This window comes from Pteropus medius, unplaced genomic scaffold, assembly GCF_902729225.1.
Source record: "Pteropus medius unplaced genomic scaffold, Ma_sr-lr_union100, whole genome shotgun sequence".
Lineage (NCBI taxonomy): Eukaryota > Metazoa > Chordata > Mammalia > Chiroptera > Pteropodidae > Pteropus > Pteropus medius.
In genome coordinates, this window is record NW_024342474.1 from 172,562 (window position 1) to 192,721 (window position 20,160).

Sequence of the window (20,160 nt, forward strand, 5' to 3'; positions counted from 1 at the left end):
TCAGAGAGAGAGACAGAGAGAGAGACAGAGAGAGGAGAGAGAGGAGAGAGAGAGATCGAAAATCATTATGTTTGTGTTTATGTGTATTTGTGGTGTCCAGTGGTGGTTGTGGGGGGTGCAGCACATGGTAAATATAGAACTTTCTTCTCCCTTGACATTCAACTCATGCTACAGTCTTTTTCCTTAGTTTAATACAAAATTACCAATATCTGATGGACAAAGATCCTGTGCCTGTGACATAGGTGGGCTGGAATAATAAATTAAGAACCTCTTTCATTGAAGGCTTGTTCCATTAAAAGACTCAGAGTGTTTCCTGAAGGATTCTGCATTTTACTCCCAGAAGGGTTAGTGAAATATGTCTCTTTCAACCTTAACATCTTTCTGCTTCATCTCAGGAGACAGACAAGACACCACATTCTTACAGCAAGCACTTACCTAAAAAGCTGCATAAAGGTTTTCTACCTAGCGAGTTCCCTATTTCCCCCAGTACTCTGTATTTTTAAAATGCGGGTGAAAGAGGAGACATTTTTAAAGTATAAGAGATGATTCTTAAAGAAAGACATGGGTAGAGAGAGAAATAGATAATAGTATTTAATGATAAGATAATATTTTGCATCTAATTGAGGCTCTGTTCCTTTTTCATCACTTTTCAATCTTTTTCATTAATTCCCAGCAGAAAGAAAGGTAAATACTTAAATAACAAAGTAAGCAGTTTCTCAAGATCTGTTTATGGAAATTAATACATAGATGAGCTTGGAGAAGGGGATATATTTCATGGTAGAGAGTCAAGGGAAAGGGTCAGAGAAAATTGTCTTCCTCTCTCAGACAGAACATGCTATAGTATTGAGAGCATGAGGAAAGAACAAATCTGGCAGCCATTAAATATATAGATTTAACAAGTTTATGTGTAATTTTACTTTCAAGTATCTCTAATACATTGATACCATTACGTAACCCATTTTACATGAGGAAATTAAAATGCAGACATATTATGTAACTTGCCCAAAGCTACATAGGCAAAAATGGAATTTGAAAGTTGAGTAGGACTCCTGAACTTATTTTCTTATCTCTTAAGTTAACAATGAACTGTTTTTACTCATATTTTCTCCCTTATTTTATGAGGTATCATTTCCCCAGGTGTAGATGCTCAAACATCAAATGTCATCATTCACTTCTACCTCATTTTCATTTTATCAACATCAGTCAATATTCAGCTTAGTTTACCTGCCATTCGAGTGGTAGTCCCTCTCCTCGCTATCTCTAATAAGACTGCCTTTGTTAAAGCCAGCATAACCTCTGACTTTGACAGCCACACAGTTTCAGTGACTACCATTTTCTCCTTGTGAATATTTATTTTCCACAAAGCTACCAGTGTAATTTTTGTAAAATGTCAATTTGAACACAATACTAGCTTTCGTAAAAATCCCCAGTGCTTATCCCTTGTCTACAGAATAAAGGTATCTTCCTTTGCTTGTAATATACTTCTGCATGATTTCCATGAATTTCCTCATCTCTCACTTCTCGTCTTGTGCATTAAAAATCATCTATTAAAGTTCATGCAGTTAGCCATATATAGTTATTTATTTTCCTTTGCACAGAAACGTGTCTGTTCCATCTTGCTCAATTCTCTTTAAAAATGTGCTTAGGAAGATTTTTCTGACCATTAATTTAAGACCACTCATCTCTAAGGGCTCTACTCCTTTTGTGTATGTGTGTGTATGTGTGTGTGTGTATATATATATATGTTTTTCACTGGTTTTACCACATGGCATTTTAGTTCTTTATTCAGCTATTTCTCCCTTATTTGATTGTGAGCTTCAGTACAGAAATTATTTATATCTAAGGATTTTCATAGGGCAAAGAGTACATCGAAATTCAGTAAATATTAATTTGATGAATTAATTCTCACAAAGGCATATATAACAAAAATAAAGTGTCTTTACTTTTGGTTTATTTTCATTACAGTGTTCTTGTGAAAGGGAAGAATTTTTGAGAATGATTTACTCAAGCCAGAGCAACCATGAAATAAGTGTCGCTCATTCAGCCTCTGGACAATAAAGAGTGACTCACATGTTGTCCTTAGGACTCTGTGCACCTCAGAGTATCTGATTCTCTCACTTATCACTCAAAAAGATTTCTTCAGTAAATCTGAAATTTTGTTCAGTCTACTTAATTATATCAGATTTTGTTACCGCTACCAATTACATACATAACTGTACAACATATGTTACTGACTCAAGAGAAACAAAACATCACAAACAACATCAAGAGAGAACCAGAAGCAAACTTGGAATATATTTTCCCTAATAACAAATGACATGGCAATCATTATCTTTACCCAAAATGATGATGAAGTATGAAGTATGAAGTATGAAGAAAGCCATTCCATTCCAAAATTAACAGCCAAGCAAAATATAGTTTAAAATTATTCTTCAGCCCTAAGTACACGGAATTCTAATAAACTCTCTAAAATATAAATATTTCTAGGATCAGTGGGTACATTCTTTGAGTCAATGCTTCCGCAAATTGTCATAATGTCTGGGCTTTTCAGTTATATCATTATCAAAATAGAATTAAATAAAAATAATTTTTCTTCAGAATTTTTCTCAGAGGTGAGTGACATCTTTATTTCTCAGAGAATAAATAAAAAATTCAACATGAGAGTGAGTAGGGTGTAACATAAGGAGGCCACTTTACTCAGCTCAGGAAATCTGTCGGGAGTGAGATACATAAAAAAGACAGCACCATACAATACACTCACGACTCCTAGGTGAGAGCTGCAAGTGGAGAAGGCTTTCTTTCATCCTTCACTGGAGTGTATCTTTAGAACAGTGGACACAATATACATGTAAGAAACAATAATAACTATGATGGTAGGCAAAATGATGATGCTGGATAAGAAAAAAGAAATCATTTTATAGATAAGGAGGTCAGAACAAGATAGTCTCTGAAGTGGGCGAGTATCACAGCAAAAGTGGTCAATGGCCCGAGAAGAACAAAAGGATAAAGTAAATGTCATGCTGGTTTAAAGAACTGAGCTGATGCAGCCACAAAAATAAGAACCAGCCACCAGCTGAGTGCAGAGACGTGTTGACATCTGGACAGAGTAGAGGAGTGGGTTGCAGATGGCAATGAAGCGGTCATAAGCCATGGCTGCCAGGAGAAATCCCTCAGTCACAATGAAGAGAGTAAAGAGAAAGAACTGGGTCACACAGCCTGCAAAGGAGATGGACTTGCTCTCAGACCAGAAGTTGATCATGGCCTTGGGGGCAATAGCAGACGAGTAGAAGAGGTCAATGAAGGAGAGGTTGCCTGGGAAGAAATACATTGGTGTGTTCAAGTGGGGATCGGTCATAATAATGGCCATCATCCCAACATTCCCTAGAAGGACCATGGCATATACAAGTAGAAAAAGCAGGAAGAGGAGAATGTGGAGCTCTGGGCGGACCTGGAAGCCTACAAGAATAAAGTCAGTCACTTCTGAGAGATTGCTTGTTCCCCTGTCACCTGTGGCAGAAACCTGCTGAGAGGCACAAGGCAAAATAAATGAACTCTTGGCTTTTATTCTAATGACAGGAATACTTTCTTATATGTAGAAATAAATTATTTAGAGCTTCATGAAATTTTTTAACATAAAAAATTGTAATGTCATGGAAAATCAAGAATTTGGATTAGATAACACTAGGCTTCTAAGACTTTTTCTATTAGGCAATAACAGAGGTTCTTTTGTTACTGTATTTGGATCATAGTTTTGCAGTGAGTTCTATAAGAAAGTAGCACATTTTATTACCTAATTTACTTACATTGTGAACTCCTATTAATATATTTGTAGTTATGAATTATATTTATCTAAAATAGTATTTCAAATAATTCAAAATAGTATTACATATAATCTCTATCATATTTGTAGCTATTATGATAGCCAAATCAGTATTTGATTCATTACATGACAGTAATAGATATTTTTAAAAGTATTGTTACCTTATTTACCTCAATCTATTTAGTTTCCATTATTACTATAGCCATATTTGAAAATAGAATAAGAATATGTAGTATGTTAAAATTAATAACATCAAAAATCACTAAGTCTAGATAAAATAAAATTCTCTAAAGTTATTTTCCAAATAGATGTGCATTTTCTAAGATCAACGCCAGTCCCCCAGTTAAGTGCATTTTTATTACCTCACTATAAATATTTAATTTCCATTAGTACTTGTTTAATAAAAAATGCCATAACCCCCCATTATTTGAAGCAGAGAGAAACTGGTGAACATTCTAATTTTTACACTGCAAGGAATGACTTTCAACCAATGCTGCATCAATTCAAGGGACCTCACTCTTTAGTCAGGGCAATTAAACTTAAGGAAAGTCCTTAAAGTCATGTACTTATGCTCATGTCTTAAAATAAGGATAATAGGATAATCGTAGCTGTTTAAGGACCATAGCAACCTATATTATCTAGAGTCCATGATCATCTATCTGCTAGAGTATCAACAGTGGATGTTTCTGTTGGCCTTAGTTATTTTCATTCCTGTGAAACCTTTCTTCAGAATATTTTAGCATTGAGGTTTTATTCATCCTCTGTGTTGGATTCCACTGGGAGAGGATAATGATAAAGTCAATTATGGTGACATAAGTATAGGCTCCAGGGCTGTTGTCCATGAAGACTGAAGTGACCTCAGATACAGACAAATAGTCTAATAATTGTCCAAATGAAGGAACTTTCCTTTTCTGGTTGTGTATATCCTTTGGAAACTTTCTCTGGACTTTGTTTTCTTCATTGACAAAATCTGGTAATTATCACCACATACGTATTGATAGGCATAGAGAAACAGACTTAAAAGTTTGTATTATATGAAAAAAGTGTTAGATAAATGACTATTTTAAATTATGTTTATATTTGCTATGATTTTAAAAAGACAAAAATTCACTCCAAATTATGGTCTATCTGTATTTATGCAGTATATTCATGATAAGACAGGTGCCCTCTATATCACAAACCCAGAGTCAGATACTGTTTTGCTAATTCTGTGCTTTCCTTTATATAAATACTAAACAATTAGAAAATATAATGGAAGACATGATAACATTCAATAAAATTATTTTTAAAAATAAAAGTATTTAAAGAGATCAGGACCTATATTTAAAAATTCCTTAACTACTGTGTGCCTAAAAAGTACATTAAAACCAGAGACATACTGCTCTATTTAATGAGCCTTATATTATAAGGATGTCATTTTTTCCCTTAAGATTTCAATAAGTTAATTATAATTCTATTTTTATAAAATCTTTTTTAGTTAAAAATATTTCTATATTTTATGTGTTGTTTTTTTTTCCAGTGTATAGATAGCAAAATGATATGGGGCCAGAGTTTCTTCTTATTATAATACAGTTAGTGTAGGGAGAGGAAGCAGTTTAGGTATTTTAAACAAGAAAATATTTATTAAGGTGAATATAGACCTATTAAATTTGGAAAGACTGGAGGAACTTCTGGTTGACTCTTATAATGAGCAATATAGGATTAATTCACAAAGAGAGGCTACTATTAGAGGTACAGTTTAAAAACACAGCACCATAATGTGATCAAGGATCAGATAGATGCATAAAAGCAAAAAGATGTCAGTACTCCTCATCCAACCAAATAATTTCTACAGGAACTTGGGGATTGAACAATGCTGCAAATAAAAGCCCACATATTTTCACAGCCTTCCTAACTGGTAGAAAGAATCAAAAGGAACAGAAAGTTGATCCCTAACTCCCTGTGCCCTTTTAAATTCTGTTTGTATGGATCTACTTGGTAGAACAAAATCTGTGTCAATAAAACTAGTAGCAGGAGACATTTCGACTTTCCAATATTTTCAACAAGAAAGCACATGGGAGGGGCTTGGGTATCTAATCTAAAAAATGTACCAGAATCCAGCATATTCTTTCCCATCCTTAATCTTCCCACAATAGCAATATCAATAACAATATGCTAATGCTTATAAATACATAAGAAACACTTAACTTCTAACCATAATAGATGGGACATCAGGAAACCCTCAGTAAATCCAAAGATTGAAATTATTCAGTGCGCTTTGATAATGGTCAACCTAATATGGAAATTAATAGCAATTAGACAACTAGAAAACTCTAGTTATTGAAAATAAATACTTTCAAAAATCCATGGATAAAAAAGAACTCAAACTAAATTTTTATTTAATTTGAACTAAATTATAATGAATTATGATATATTTAACCTTCTGGGATACCATAAAAGTACTTAGAGGGATATATAAGGATAGAGGGATAAATTAGGATGATTTTGAAACGCATAGGACATGATTGTGGAAAGTCTTGAAAATTTTTATGGAAGATTATTTCTCAAAATGTTAGTTGAGGAATCTTGGTATTTTCTAGAGTAGTGTTCATTACTGTGGGTCAAATCCAGTTGCACTTATTCATTTCTGTGTCATCTGTGGCTGGTTTCACACTATAATGGCAGAACTGAGGATATACGAAGAGAGGGAATTTCTTTTTCATTCAGTATGCTTTTTTGGGTGTTTCTCTTTTTGGTTCTAGCATCTAGTAGGCAAACTTCACCGTGGTTCTCACTCTTCAAGAAATTCCCAGGCTCCTAGGATCTTTTTAAAATTTTATTTTATTAAATTTATTGGGGTGGCATTGATAAAATTATATAAGTTTCAAGTGTATAATTCAATAATACCTCATATGTATATTGCATTGTGTGTTCAACACCCAAAGTTAAATTTCCTTCTGTCATCATATGTTTGACTCCCTTTGCCTTTATCTAACTCTCCCTTCCCTTCTTTCCATCTGGTAACCACAAAATTGTTGTCCATGTCCATGAGTTTCTGTTTGTCTTGTTTGTTGCTTTCAGTTTTATATTCCATGTGTGAGTGAAACCATATAGTTCTCAACTTTTCTGTCTGACTTATTTCACTTAGCATGATAATCTCAAGACTCATCCATGTTGTTGCAAATGGCAGTATTTCATTTTTACTTATGGCTGAGTAATATTTCATTGTTTACTGAATATCTACCACATCTTTATCCAATCATCTATCAAACAAAGGGCACTTAGATTGTTTCCATGTCTTGCCTACTGTGAATAATGCTACAATGAACATCAGGGTGCATATCTTTACAGATAAATATTTTTCAATTTTGGGGTTAAATACCCAGAAGAGAGATTACTGGGTCATACGGTAATGCTATTCTTAACTTTTTGAGGAACCCCCATATATTTTCCATAGTAGCTGTATAAAGTTACTTTCCTGCCAGCAGTTTGAGGGTTTCTTTCCCCCACAAACGCTCCAATATTTGTTATTACTTGTCTGTTGATGATAGCCATTCTAACAGGTGTGAGGTGGTTTCTCATCCCAGAATCTTTTAACACCACCTCTTCTTGTGCCTTGAAATTGTAGATGGAGGTATGATTGCCTGTTCTTGCTACTCTCTTTGTTACTTCAAAATTCCCTCTTTTAACCCAACTCTTCCATTAACTCTTTAGGTTATTCGCTGTATTAATTTTCTTCTAATATAAGCATGATGTATATACAGCAGACATAAGAAATAAATTTCTAAAAGTAAGGGTCATAATCTATTCAAATGGAAAATCATGAATGTCCCTCTGTGTAAGCCATGAAAGTAAAGAATCAAGTACTTCTCATTCAAATGTGTTTTTAAAACATTATTTTGTTCTGTAAATAGAAGGTAAGTTCTCACATTTTCTAGAGAGCCCTTCTAACTTTCTAAAAGTCTGATGAATTTACTAATTAATAACTTTTCTCATTTTTCTTTTTGCATTGTGATACAAAATATATTACCTGGTGAGAGATACCTTGGTCCCTGGTTAATATCTTGCAGAGGGAATATACCCACTGCTCTGATTTCCCTCATCATGAGAGCATTTCTCTCAGGACCCATCCCAGATCTGTTTGTTGGTTTAATCAATGAAAAAGCACAGTAAAATCAGAGAGAGAGAGAGAGAGCTAGAATTTCTGCTAGTACTTCTTCAGTTTAGTTTTGAGTCATGATCTGAACAGTGAGGAAACGCAATCCCTGTTACAGAAAAATTTCCTGTTAAACTAAGGTTCGCTTTTCATACTTTGTTTCTTCAAGAATGTACTCAATTTCACATACAGTTGAGGGTTTGTTAAGATAAGAAGTAGTATCATTCTTGAGAATATCTCATATTTAACTTGTTTATTTTCAACACTCTTTTCTTTTAGATAGTATTAGTTATATCTTTTTTTTTCCTCCAGTTTTTCTGTTGAAACCAGAAACTTGTTTACGTAAATTGTGAATTTTGGGAAAGCATGCATTTTTGTAGTTAATAGGCTCTACTAGAGATTATTTTGGCCATTCTTCTGCCTTCTAAAATTAGTCAGTCAACATTGCTGTTTACCTTAATTTTTTCAAAAAAGAAGGTATTGAACTAGACCAAATTGATTCTAGTGCACTTTCATAATCCCAGTCTGTTTTAAAAGAATGTCAAAATTAGTGAGGTCATAACAATGACAACCACAGAAATAACTAGACATTTTATAGTTTATGTCACATATAATTTTATTATAATTATGCAATTTATATATAAATTTACATATATAATTATCAATTTTTATAATTATAAAATTATTTTAAAAATTCATAAATTTATTGTTTGTCAGTTTTCTTTTACATTGTATGATAGATTATTGAATAGTAAACCACTGTGCCATTCAATCTCATGACTATAATAAATAAGCCTCAAGTTTTTTGTCTCAGTTTCCCTATTTATAAAATTAGAAAAATTTTTTTTTCTCTTTTTCTGATGTATGTTAAGGATATTTTATAGTCATAATAGTATAAGTCTAAATAAATATAATGCAGCCTTGTTTAAATAATATTTCTTCCCTTTTCTTCACTTGTAGCTATCTTTAAATTGTCCTGTGTGCCTTCTGTCCTTCATATGCACAGATATCTGTATTTCTGAAAAGAGAAAATTCTCTGCCCAAGATCTTAGAATTCTTCACTTGCAAAATCCAAAGAAAACAAAAGAAGGAAGGAAGGGAGGGAGGGAGAGAGGGAAAGAGGGAGGAAAGGAGAAAATTAATCTTTGTCAATGAGATTATACTGTTTATTCTCTCTGCTCTCATCATCATCATCATCACAACTGTCATTCTGGTTTCCTATGCTTATATCCCCTCTACTGTCCAGAAGGTCCCCACAACCCACGGCACGAGTAAGACCTTCTTCACCTATGGCTCCCATAGAGCAGTGGTGAATTTATTGTTGTGTTTAGAAAACATAAGCAAGAATTACTTCTGTTTTTAGCAGATAGACTGTGCCACTGAGAGTATATGTCACTATAGGGACAAAAGTAATGGAAGAAATAAGGATATGAGGTTAATGTGTAAAAGGATGATGCTTTTGACAGGATCTGAAGTCTTTTTCCTAATAAAGATAGGTACAATCTTTGTGTATTGTTTTTCTTTAATAGATAAACTAACCATTAAAAAATAAAATGAGACCGTTAATTGGACAAATTTTCGCTCCGAATATAACCTTAAGTGGATATTAATATCTTTGAGAAATATCTTCCACTAAAGGACACAACTCTCAATGGCAGTAAACTGATAATAAAACAAAAAAGAAAAAAAAAGGTCTTGTTTCCAGATATTTTCCTAGAATCCTCATTTCCCCAAAGCATACTTAGAGGACAAATCTGCATTATTTGCAAATAAGTATATCTAAAAAGGCTAACCAGTCAGATTGAACTCTTCACTAGGAAGGCTTTTTAAAAATAGTAATTCATTCTTTATGTTCATTTGTGTTTTGTAAAATATTGGGGTCAATATGATATGAAACAATTTTTTCCATGTTGGTTCTTAGTTATTTTTACTAAAACAAGTATTTTAGCCACTCTAGTTACTTCTTTCATTTTTTCTTTCTTCATTTCCACCTGTATCTCAGCTATGAAGAATGAGCTTAATAGGAATTACTCAGAAGTGACTGAGTTTATTCTGCTAGGGTTCAGAACCCCTCCAAACCTACAGATCCTCTTATTCCTAGTATTCTTGCTGATCTACATGGTTACTGTGGTGGGAAATATCAGCATGATAATTGTCATTAAGATGGACTCCAGACTTCAAACGCCAATGTATTTCTTCCTTAGAAACTTGTCCTATTTAGATCTCTGCTACTCCACAGTCATTTCAATCAAAACTTTAGCCAACTTTTTGTCTAATGAAAAGAAAATTTCTTACTATGGCTGTGCAACCCAGTTTTTCTTCTTTGCCTTGTTTGTCACAACTGAAGGCTTTATTCTGGCTGTCATGGCATATGATCGATTCCTGGCCATTTGCTCCCCTCTCCTTTATCCTGTGCACATGTGCCAGAAAGTCTGTGTTCGGTTGGTAACTGGATCCTATATCTGTGGAAGCATCAACTCTATAGTCCAAACGGGTTTCACCTTCAGTTTGCATTTCTGTGGAGAAAACAGGTTGGATCACTTTTTCTGTGATGTCCCAGCTCTGATCAAGATTGCATGTGATGACACCTATGTAAATGAGATTGTATTGTTTATTCTCTCTGCTCTCGTCATCATCACCGCTACAACTGTCATTCTGATTTCCTATGCTTATATTCTCTCCACTGTCCTGAAGATACCTGCAACCCATGGCAGGAGTAAGACCTTTTCCACCTGTGGTTCCCATATAGCAGTGGTGAGTTTATTCTATGGGACTGTGTTCTTCATGTATGCCCAACCTGGGACCATCTCCTCACCAGAGCAAAACAAAATTGTAGCTGTGTTCTACACACTTGTAATACCAATGTTAAACCCTCTAATATATAGTCTGAGAAACAGAGATGTGAAAGATGCTGTGAAAAGAATATTACGCAGGAAGTGATTTACTGATATTTGTAAAACTATTGTATAGTGGACAGATTTTGTTTTCTAAGGGTCTTAGTTATCCTAGTTCTTGTAAAATTATTATATCAAAGATATTTTTAAATATGGCCACAAATATTTTTCTGTGTTACGAAATAATACTTCTAACAATATAGGTCTGTACATCATTATTTTATTTGCTTGGAATACATAAAAACGTTCTCAATTTATGATGTGGTAATAATATTTGATTTCAGTTTTATTTTGATTAAGAAGTAAATTTCAGAGTAGTTATTCTGTAATAATTAAAATAATATCATTCTATGTGAACTGTTCTTTAACTTTTTTCTTCTGCAAAGCAACTAAGCTGATATTTGTTTGAAAAAGATAATAGCTCCATTGTTTAAGTGGCAAAATGGAATGGTCATGGTTACATAGAATCTTTTCTGATAAAAGGCCTTTTCTTTTACAAAAATCTACGTTTGTATTCTGAGGAGTATCATCCTTAGATTTACTGCTACAGAAAGGGAACCCACAAAGTATTATTTGAGAAGCAATTCTTCACATGGACAATGTGTGTCAATAACATTCTACTAATTTTTGTTTTTCCATTTTCTTCTCAATATAAAACGATCTTTTATAATAATGAATGATGATACATAAAAGACAAGTACTATATGCCATATATAATTTTTATCACCGTTTTCAAATGAGGAAATGGAGATACTGGAAGACTAATTAACGTGGGTATAAGTACTCATGTATTTCTTTACTCCTCAAATCAGACTTATAGTGAAGATAACATAATATATATTAAATGCATAATTTAAATTCATTCGTTTTATGAGTATAGAAATTATACCTCAGGAATTAAGTAATGTGCTCATTTTTACATTGCTAGTAACAACTAGGGCCAGAGCTGGAACACAGAACTTTCTGACTCTAAAGCTGTAGAGGTAAAGATTCTGTGGCAGTGGCTCAGAGAAAGTTTATCCTCCATAGCTTTTAACATTGTAAAGTGATTTGTTAACTTAAATGTGTTAATAATTTTATTCGAATCTCTCTAATATCATTAGCTTTTGCTTTCTGATATAAACTGAATATGTTAAATTATCATTTGTGTTTCTTTGGTAATTTTCTCTTATAATTTTTGATTTGTGGTATTATATAATATATGCCATTTAGTTACATATTTTATTAATATAGATACATTTCTTTATTATATTTATAACTTCATTATCCTGAATTCTTTACTTAATATTGGTGTGGCTTATTTAAAAATACTTATCTGGTATATCTTATTAAAACTTTTTTAATTGGCTTATTTAAAAATACTTATCTGGTATATCTTATTAAAACTTTGATTTTTAATTTTTTTTCTTTTAAATTTTTTAAGAGTATGTTGAGCCAAACTGACAACATATTGCCAGGGGGCAAGATCTTAGATGCTCCTTTAGTTTTTTTATATAGCATTTTATAGCTGTGACTTTTTAAAACATAAGCTCCTCACTCCACCTCCACATATACACAGCAGAGACATCTTATTCTTAAATGGGAGGGGTCCATTTCATTTACATTAGTTGTAATAATCTGTTATTTTTCTTCATTTTTGCCATTTTTAATATCTTTGCTCTTTTTCTTTAATTTTTTTTAGTATTTTACTATTAAATAGATAATTATCCTGCTTTCATCTTTGAGATTTAACAAATTTTTTATGTATAGTATTGTTTTTTGAGCCTCATAAAATTATACATATCTTTCAGTTGTTCTTATACTATAAATAAATGATCTGGAATGTAATAGAATATTTTAAGAAATTAGTATTTTATAATTTAGAGAAATATGAAGTCACTATAATTTTATAGATATATGCTCTATATACCATGTAGAAAAATAGTTTATTTTAATTCTTAAAAGTTAAGTCACACGAGAATCTTATTTCTCTATGTTCTCTCATCTGTTTTATTGCATTTTAAATGTATCATGTTTATTTATTTTGTTTCCTGAAATAGCTAGTGAATGTCTCCTTAGTAAAGACTATTTCTTATTCTTCAGTGAGTCTTTCCAAGGGCTTACAGTCTCTTTTTGACTTATTTCAAAAATTTCCTTTCCTTTAAACATGTTAAAATTGTAAGAAAAAGTTTATAAAATATTAGCAAACATATTAAAAAATAAGTAGAATGATGTGATCCAGGCAAAGATGTACAGAACTGCTCAGGAGTCCTGGAGGATTCTGGCTCCAGAAGCAAACCCTGGAGGCAACTGCAGTTAGTTGCCACCTGGTGGCTGTTGTCTAACTAAATCTAAGGTAAAGTTTCTTGGTGCTGTAATAGAATGGAACTTCCAGAACAATGATTAAGAATTCAGAGTAAAGTATCTACCTCCCAAATTTAAAAACTTTTATCTGTAATGATATATGTGCCCCCACATTCATGGCAGCGTTAGTCACTGTGGCCAAGACATGGAAACAACTGAAGTGTCCTTTGATAGATGATTGGACAAAGATGTGGTACATATATACAATGGAATATTACTCGCCATAAGGAAAGATGAAATACTGTGAAATACTGCCATTCGTGACAACATGGATGGATCTTGAGATAATCATGCTAAGTGAAATAGAAAAAGTTGAGAACCATATGATTTCACTTACATGTGGGATATAAAACTGAAAGCAGCAAATGAACAAGACAGATAAAAAACTCAGACAGAGACAACAGTTTAGTGGCTATCAGAGGGAAAAGGGGGAAGGGGAACGGAGATAAGGGTAAAGGGGGTCAAACGTGGTGATGGAAGATTTGACTTAGAGTGGTAAACACACAATGCAATATATATATGAATTATTATTGGATTATGTAAACCTATATAATTTTATTAACTAATGTCACCCTAATAAATTTAATTAAAAAAAAAGAATTCAGAATATTTCCTAGTTATTTGATTTTCATCCCCAATATATAATCCTGGGCAGGTGAGATTAATTAGAAATAACTAGACATGTACAAAGCCACCTTACACTTCCCTGTCTCCCGAGATATAACTGTAATTGTCAACCCTCTTTTCCTTCTCTTCCTTTTGTTCTTTTCCCTCATCAAAATAAGTCCTGTAAGATGTCATCCCTTGTTTCAGAAGAGGAGTGAACAGAAAATGGAAAATATTTTGCAGTTATATCTGAATTTGTCTTGAGACACATTTTTACAGGATTTTCCTAAATTTTATTTAGAAATATATATATGTTCATCATCAAGACAAAGCATTATTAGGTTTCCTCAAACTAATTGTGGCATATTTTAGACTAAAACTTGTCTTTATATTATTAAAATATGGAGAATTTTTCTTCCTTTTTTTATTCTGAAGAGAGTCAGTCTTGTATAACATTGAAATTATTCCCCCCTTGAAGTTTTGTAAGAGCTGACGGGAGTTGCCATCTGGACAAGGAGTTTTTATTATAGGAAGAGTTTTGGCTTATGATTCAGTTGTTTTAGTGGTTATTAAAAGAGGTGATAATCAAAATATTTAACAGCTTCTTCAATAATAATTATATGAAAATGCTTATACATCAATAAATAAATCAATAATACAAAATAAGTCCTTTTATCTTCCTGCTAAACTGCTTAACCAATGATGAACAAATTATTATAATAAATTATTTTAAAGATTTCTGAATAATTAATTGATTATTTTTATATATTGCTGGGGAAACATTTGATTTAACATGCTATCGCTAAATGTTCTCTGAGCCACAATTTACTGTGAGAGGACTAGACTAAACCAAACCATTACAATAGTTGTCTCATTAAATTGAAAGTCATTAGATAATGTAGTGTTTAAAAGGTGACATTTTCTTTCAATAAAATTGTTCATAATGTTGAATCTTCCCTAGGCTTCTGCTAAACTAATATCAATTATGTAAAAAAAATTCTCTTTGTCTTTTTCCTAATATTCAGAGGAAGTCATTCAGTTTTTCATCGTTCATCATGATATTACCCTATAGATTTTCCATAGTTGCCCTTTATCAGGCTGAGGAAAATTGATGAGAGATGTTATCAGGAATGAATGTTTGGTTTCGTCAAATGCTTTTATTGCATCTATTTAGCTGAATATATCTATATCTACATCTACCTATATATTCCATTTTAGTTTATCATTATAGTAAATTACGTTGATTTATTTTTGAATGTTAAGCCAGTTTTGCATTCCTGAGTTAACCTCTGCTTGGTCATAGTGTATTATTCTTTTCATCCTTTGTTAGATTGAATTTCCTAAAATTTTGTTTAGAAATTTTGCATCTATGTATCCAACAGATATTGGCCTGTAGTTTTCTTTTTTTGTTTCTGTCTGGTTTAATATCAACTTTACAGTGGCTTCATAGAATAAATTAGGACATATTCCCTCACTTTAAATCCCTTGAAAAGGTTTATTTAGAATTGTTATTTTTTACTTAAATTATTTATAGAATTCACCAGTGCACCAGAGTTTTTATTTGTGGGATAATTTTGAAGTATAATTTCAATTTTAAAATTGCTATCAATGAAATAAACTGGGACAATAATTGGGCTTACCATTGTGAAAAGTTGATGTAAGTAGAGCCATTTTAAAATAGAGCCAGAATAGCTATTCCAGATGAACTGCCTTGCATACCTTGCTCCTTGAAACTAGGGAATGTTTGTATAGGGCAAAATAACTCTGGATTGGGCCAAAAAAACATTGTCTTACAAACAGCTGTTTGCAAAGCAGAAATGTAAAGGAACTAAAGGAAAGCCTGGGAATTGAGAGTGAGCCTAGTTTTTATAAGCAGCATTTAGTGATCTAATTTTAGTTATCAATTGATATAAGAAAATAGGAAAAGGGTTACATTTATTATATATTTCAATAAAGATAGAAATCCCTAGAAGTAATATTTGTAAAATAATGTAATGAAGAGTGACCACAAAGACTGATGATTACGAACTCTTCCTGATGACAGAATGAGTAACCAACCATGTATAGCTAAAGAATAATTCAGCTTTTTAGCACATATAGAAATTTCTTTCTTCTAGTCATATAATTATTCCCTTTCTTTTCTCATAAAAACCCTTTGTCCTCACCCTGTAATCAGGACTCTCTTTGGGTTTCTGCCTTAATCTGTGCTGTCTGAATTATAATTCTTTTTGATCCTAAATAAATGCTTGTTGCCATTCATTTGGCTTTTTATTTTTCGATTATATTTATTTCCCATCTTTCAGGAATCACTGTTCTTCATTTCTTACTATCTACTATTCAGTGTCACATATGTGTGTGTGTGTGAGAGAGAGAGACAGACAGACAGACAGAACTGGTAGAGTTCAGTATATAAATATTTAAAGATTAATAGATTTAAATAAAAAGTCAAAATGAGAACAATTTGAGACTGTTATGCAAGTAATTGTAAATTGATATGAGTGTTACAGAATTTTAAAGTGGTTGGTAGCTATTATAAGGTATTTTATAAAATGTGTTTTATAGTATACATAACAAATTTATAAAGTAAATAATAAAATAAATATAATACTAATTATTCATCAAGTATTATGGTATTAGTTGACTGAGTGATATGAATTTGAAGGGTTGAAAACATCTTATATGCTCTGTTTTCATTGTCAAATTATTCTTGACTTAGTAGGTGTATCACTTGTCATTTTTATTCCTAATCATTTCAAGTTAGGAATTGTGGTTAGAGTTTTATATAAATCATAAAACCTATCTATTCTATAAATGCACAAATTTTTATTTACAATTATTGAGGTTTCATAAAATCTTAGAAGCTTCTTCAAATATTCATATAATATATAAAATACACTCTCTACTTGTACGCCATTCTTTAAAAAGTCTTTTAGAACCCACAATAAAACTGATGTAAAAAAGCAGAAATGTAAAGAAACTAAAGGAAAGCCTGGGAATTGAGAGTGAGCCTAGTTTTTATAAGCAGCATTTAGTGATCTAATTTTAGTTATCAATTGATATAAGAAAATAGGAAAAGGGTTACATTTATTATATATTTCAATAAAGATAGAAATCCCTAGAAGTAATATTTGTAAAATAATGTAATGAAGAGTGAAAAAATCCTTTCAGAAGAATCTTTATACTTAATAATGACTTTGATTGACTTGAAAATATTGCTATTCTGTGAGGAAGAATAAGGCAGAATTCACCTGTCCTCAAACTTCTACATAGAGACTGACTTCATTAGAGTCATTGGGAAGCTCAAAATACAAATGAATACTTCCCCACTCTCATCTCACTAGTAGATAATTTTCAATTTTCAATATTCGGATTAAGAATGAGGTGTGATCCAAGAATCAGTATAAAAGCAAAGCAAAACAAAACCTCCCCCAGGTGATTCTGAGGTATGAGGAAGTGTGGCAAACACTGACCTAACTGATCTCCAGGGCCCTGTTTATTTTTCAAAAACACCACACATTTGTGTGTGTGTGTGTGTGTGTGTATTTCATTTAATTTCTTGATTTTAAGAGTAATTATATGGATAGATCAAAGGATTTAGAACTTCTTATAGGCAACGTGTAGAAGGAATTTTTAGTTCTGTCTTTGCATAATATAAAGAGTAAGATATTTCTCAAGGTTCAAACTGAACCCAGTCTAAGACTCTCTTTTGATTCTAATAAGTAAAAATAAAATATATGGGAGTTAGAAATAAATAGGTCTACTTATTGAGTGGACTCACGTAGCCGAGTAAGTCTAATATATACTGTAAAGTGTTTTTATAATTACCTACACTTTCCACAAAGCTTCCTTTAAAGAAACATGCAGCTATTAAAGTTCTTCACTGAAGTTTCTTTTGGAATCTTTTTTGGGAATCTCTCAAGTAAGGTAACTGGTTTTAGAAGTCATAACTTTTTCTGAAGATAGTTTTCTTAATTTAGCAAAAATTTCTTTTTTCTTGTGCAGCCTCTCATATATCTTTTATTTATTGAGCACTTTCTATTTCTCAGCTGCCACATATTCCATTTAATTTGTACACATCATTTTTTTAGTCTTATGTGAATCTATTTTCCCCCTTTCTTAAATAAAATTATTTGGATGACTTTGGTTAATAAAATTATATAGGTTTCAAGTATACAGTTTAGTAATACATCATATGTATGCTGCATTGTGTGTTCACCACCCAAAGTTAATTTTCCTTCTGTCACCTTATATTTGATCCCTTCTTACCCTTATCTAGCTCCCTTCTCCCCCCTTTCCCTCTGGAAACCACTAAACTGTTGTCCGTTATCCATGAGTCCCTGTTCGTTTGTCTTGTTTATTTGTTGCTTTCAGTTTTATATTCCACATATGAGTGAAATTACATGGTTCTTGACTTTTTCTATCTGACTTATTTTGCATAGCACGATAATGTCAAGATCCATTCTTCTTGTCACCACTGGCAGTATTTCATCTTTTCTCAGGGCTGAGTAATTTTCCATTGTATATATATTTACCACATCTTCTTTATCCAATCACCTATTGAAGGATACTTCAGTTGTTTCCATGTGTTGGCCACCATGAATAATGCTGTAGTGAACATTGGGTGGCATATATCTTTGCAGATAAATGTTTTCAAAATTTTGGAGTAGGTACCCAAAAGAGAGATTGCTAGGTCATATGGTAATTCTCTTAGTTTTTGAGGAACCTCCATACTTTTTTCCATAGTGGCTGTACCAATTTACATACTCACCAGCAGTTTATGAGGGTTTCTTTTTCTTCTCCACCACTTGTTATTACTTGTCCTGTTGATGTTAGACTTTCTGACAGGTGTGAGGTATATCTCATTGTGGTTTTGATTTGCATTTCCCTAATAGCTAATGAAGTTGAGCATCTTTTCATATGTCTGTTGGCCATTTTGGGAGACCTGTCTGTTCAGGTCCTCTGCCCATTTTTTATTTTATTTTACTTTAAAAAATTTTTTAGAAGTAATTAATTTATTTTTTTAATTGAAGAAATGATTTAAATTTTTCCCCCCATCTACCTCCTCGCTCCCGCTCCCCTTGGTAACCACTAGCCCATTGTCCATGTCCATTAGTCTCTGTTTGTTTGTCCTATTCATTTGTTGCTTTGAGGTTTATGTCCCACATATAATATGTGATTTTCAACTTTTTCTGTCTGGCTTATTTCACTTAGTATGATTATTTCAAGGTCCATCCATGTTGTCGCAAATGGTAGTATTTCATCAATTCTTATGGCTGAGTAATATTCCATTGTATATATGTACCACAGATTCTTTAGCCAATCATCTATTGTAGGACACTTCAGTGGCTTCCATGTCATGACCACTGTGAATAATGCTGCTATGAATATCGATGTGCAGATATCTTTTCTGATATGGGTTTTAAAGTCTTTGGAGTAAATACCCAGGAGAGGGATTGCTGAATCATATGGTCGATCAATTCTTAGTTTTTTGAGAAACCTCCATACTGTTTTCCATGTGGCTATGCCAATTTGCAGTCTTACCAGTAGTGTTTGAGGGCTCCTAGTTCTCTACATCCTCTCCAGCATTTGTTATTACTTTTCCTGTTGATGATAAATATTCTAACAGGTGTGGTTTTGATTTGCATTTCCCTAATAGCTAGCGATGTTGAGCATCTTTTCATATATTTGTTGTCTGTTCATTTTTTAATTGGATTGTTTGGTTTTTTTTGTCATTGAGCCATATGAGTTCTTTGTATATTTTGGACATTAGCCCCTTATTGGAGGTTGCCTGTTTTGTTGATGATTTCTTTTGATATGCAGAAGCTTTTTAATTTGATATAGTCTCATTCATTTATATTATTTAATTTAATCCTTACAACAACAGTCCTGTGGAATAGATGTTCTAAGACATTTTGCTGATGAGAACACAGAGGCTGATGGAATTTGAACAATTTGCCCAGGATTACTTAGCTAGTGAGGGTAGGACATGGACGAAACTCAGATTTATGTGGTTAAAATGCCACACTTTTAACTAATAAGACATTTTGACTTCATAAAAATATAGTAACAGAGGCTAAATAAGTTTTACTTTTTTTCTGACTCTGTTGTACTTTTACTTTTATGAAAATTTCCAAATAAAAATGTGTCTTCGAATATGATATTAGGTTCTTTAAAGGGAAGGAATATTTTTTGTTCAGAAATTAAACATGGTATAGAACCCAGAATTAGTACATAAAATTCTTTTTTTCCACTTGGATTTAAATTTTAGTTACCTTAGAAATGTAGATTTTTTTCAAGTACCTTCTTAGTGTTTGATATTAACCATTTATAGTTATTGAAAAAGCAAGACATAGGTAAAACGG

General features: G+C 32.3%; 1 protein-coding gene and 1 pseudogene across 1 annotated transcript; one reads left to right on the top strand and one right to left on the bottom strand.

Annotated features, from left to right (window-relative positions):
* Window positions 1–2,606: 2,606 nt before the first annotated feature.
* Window positions 2,607–9,255, bottom strand: LOC120604843 (olfactory receptor 9K2-like; annotated as a pseudogene).
* Window positions 9,256–9,959: 704 nt separating this feature from the next.
* LOC120604815 (olfactory receptor 12-like) lies at window positions 9,960–10,895 on the top strand. The gene has a single exon (XM_039865571.1). It carries the CDS (start codon window positions 9,960–9,962, stop codon window positions 10,893–10,895), a length of 936 nt encoding a protein of 311 aa, XP_039721505.1.
* Window positions 10,896–20,160: the final 9,265 nt, after the last annotated feature.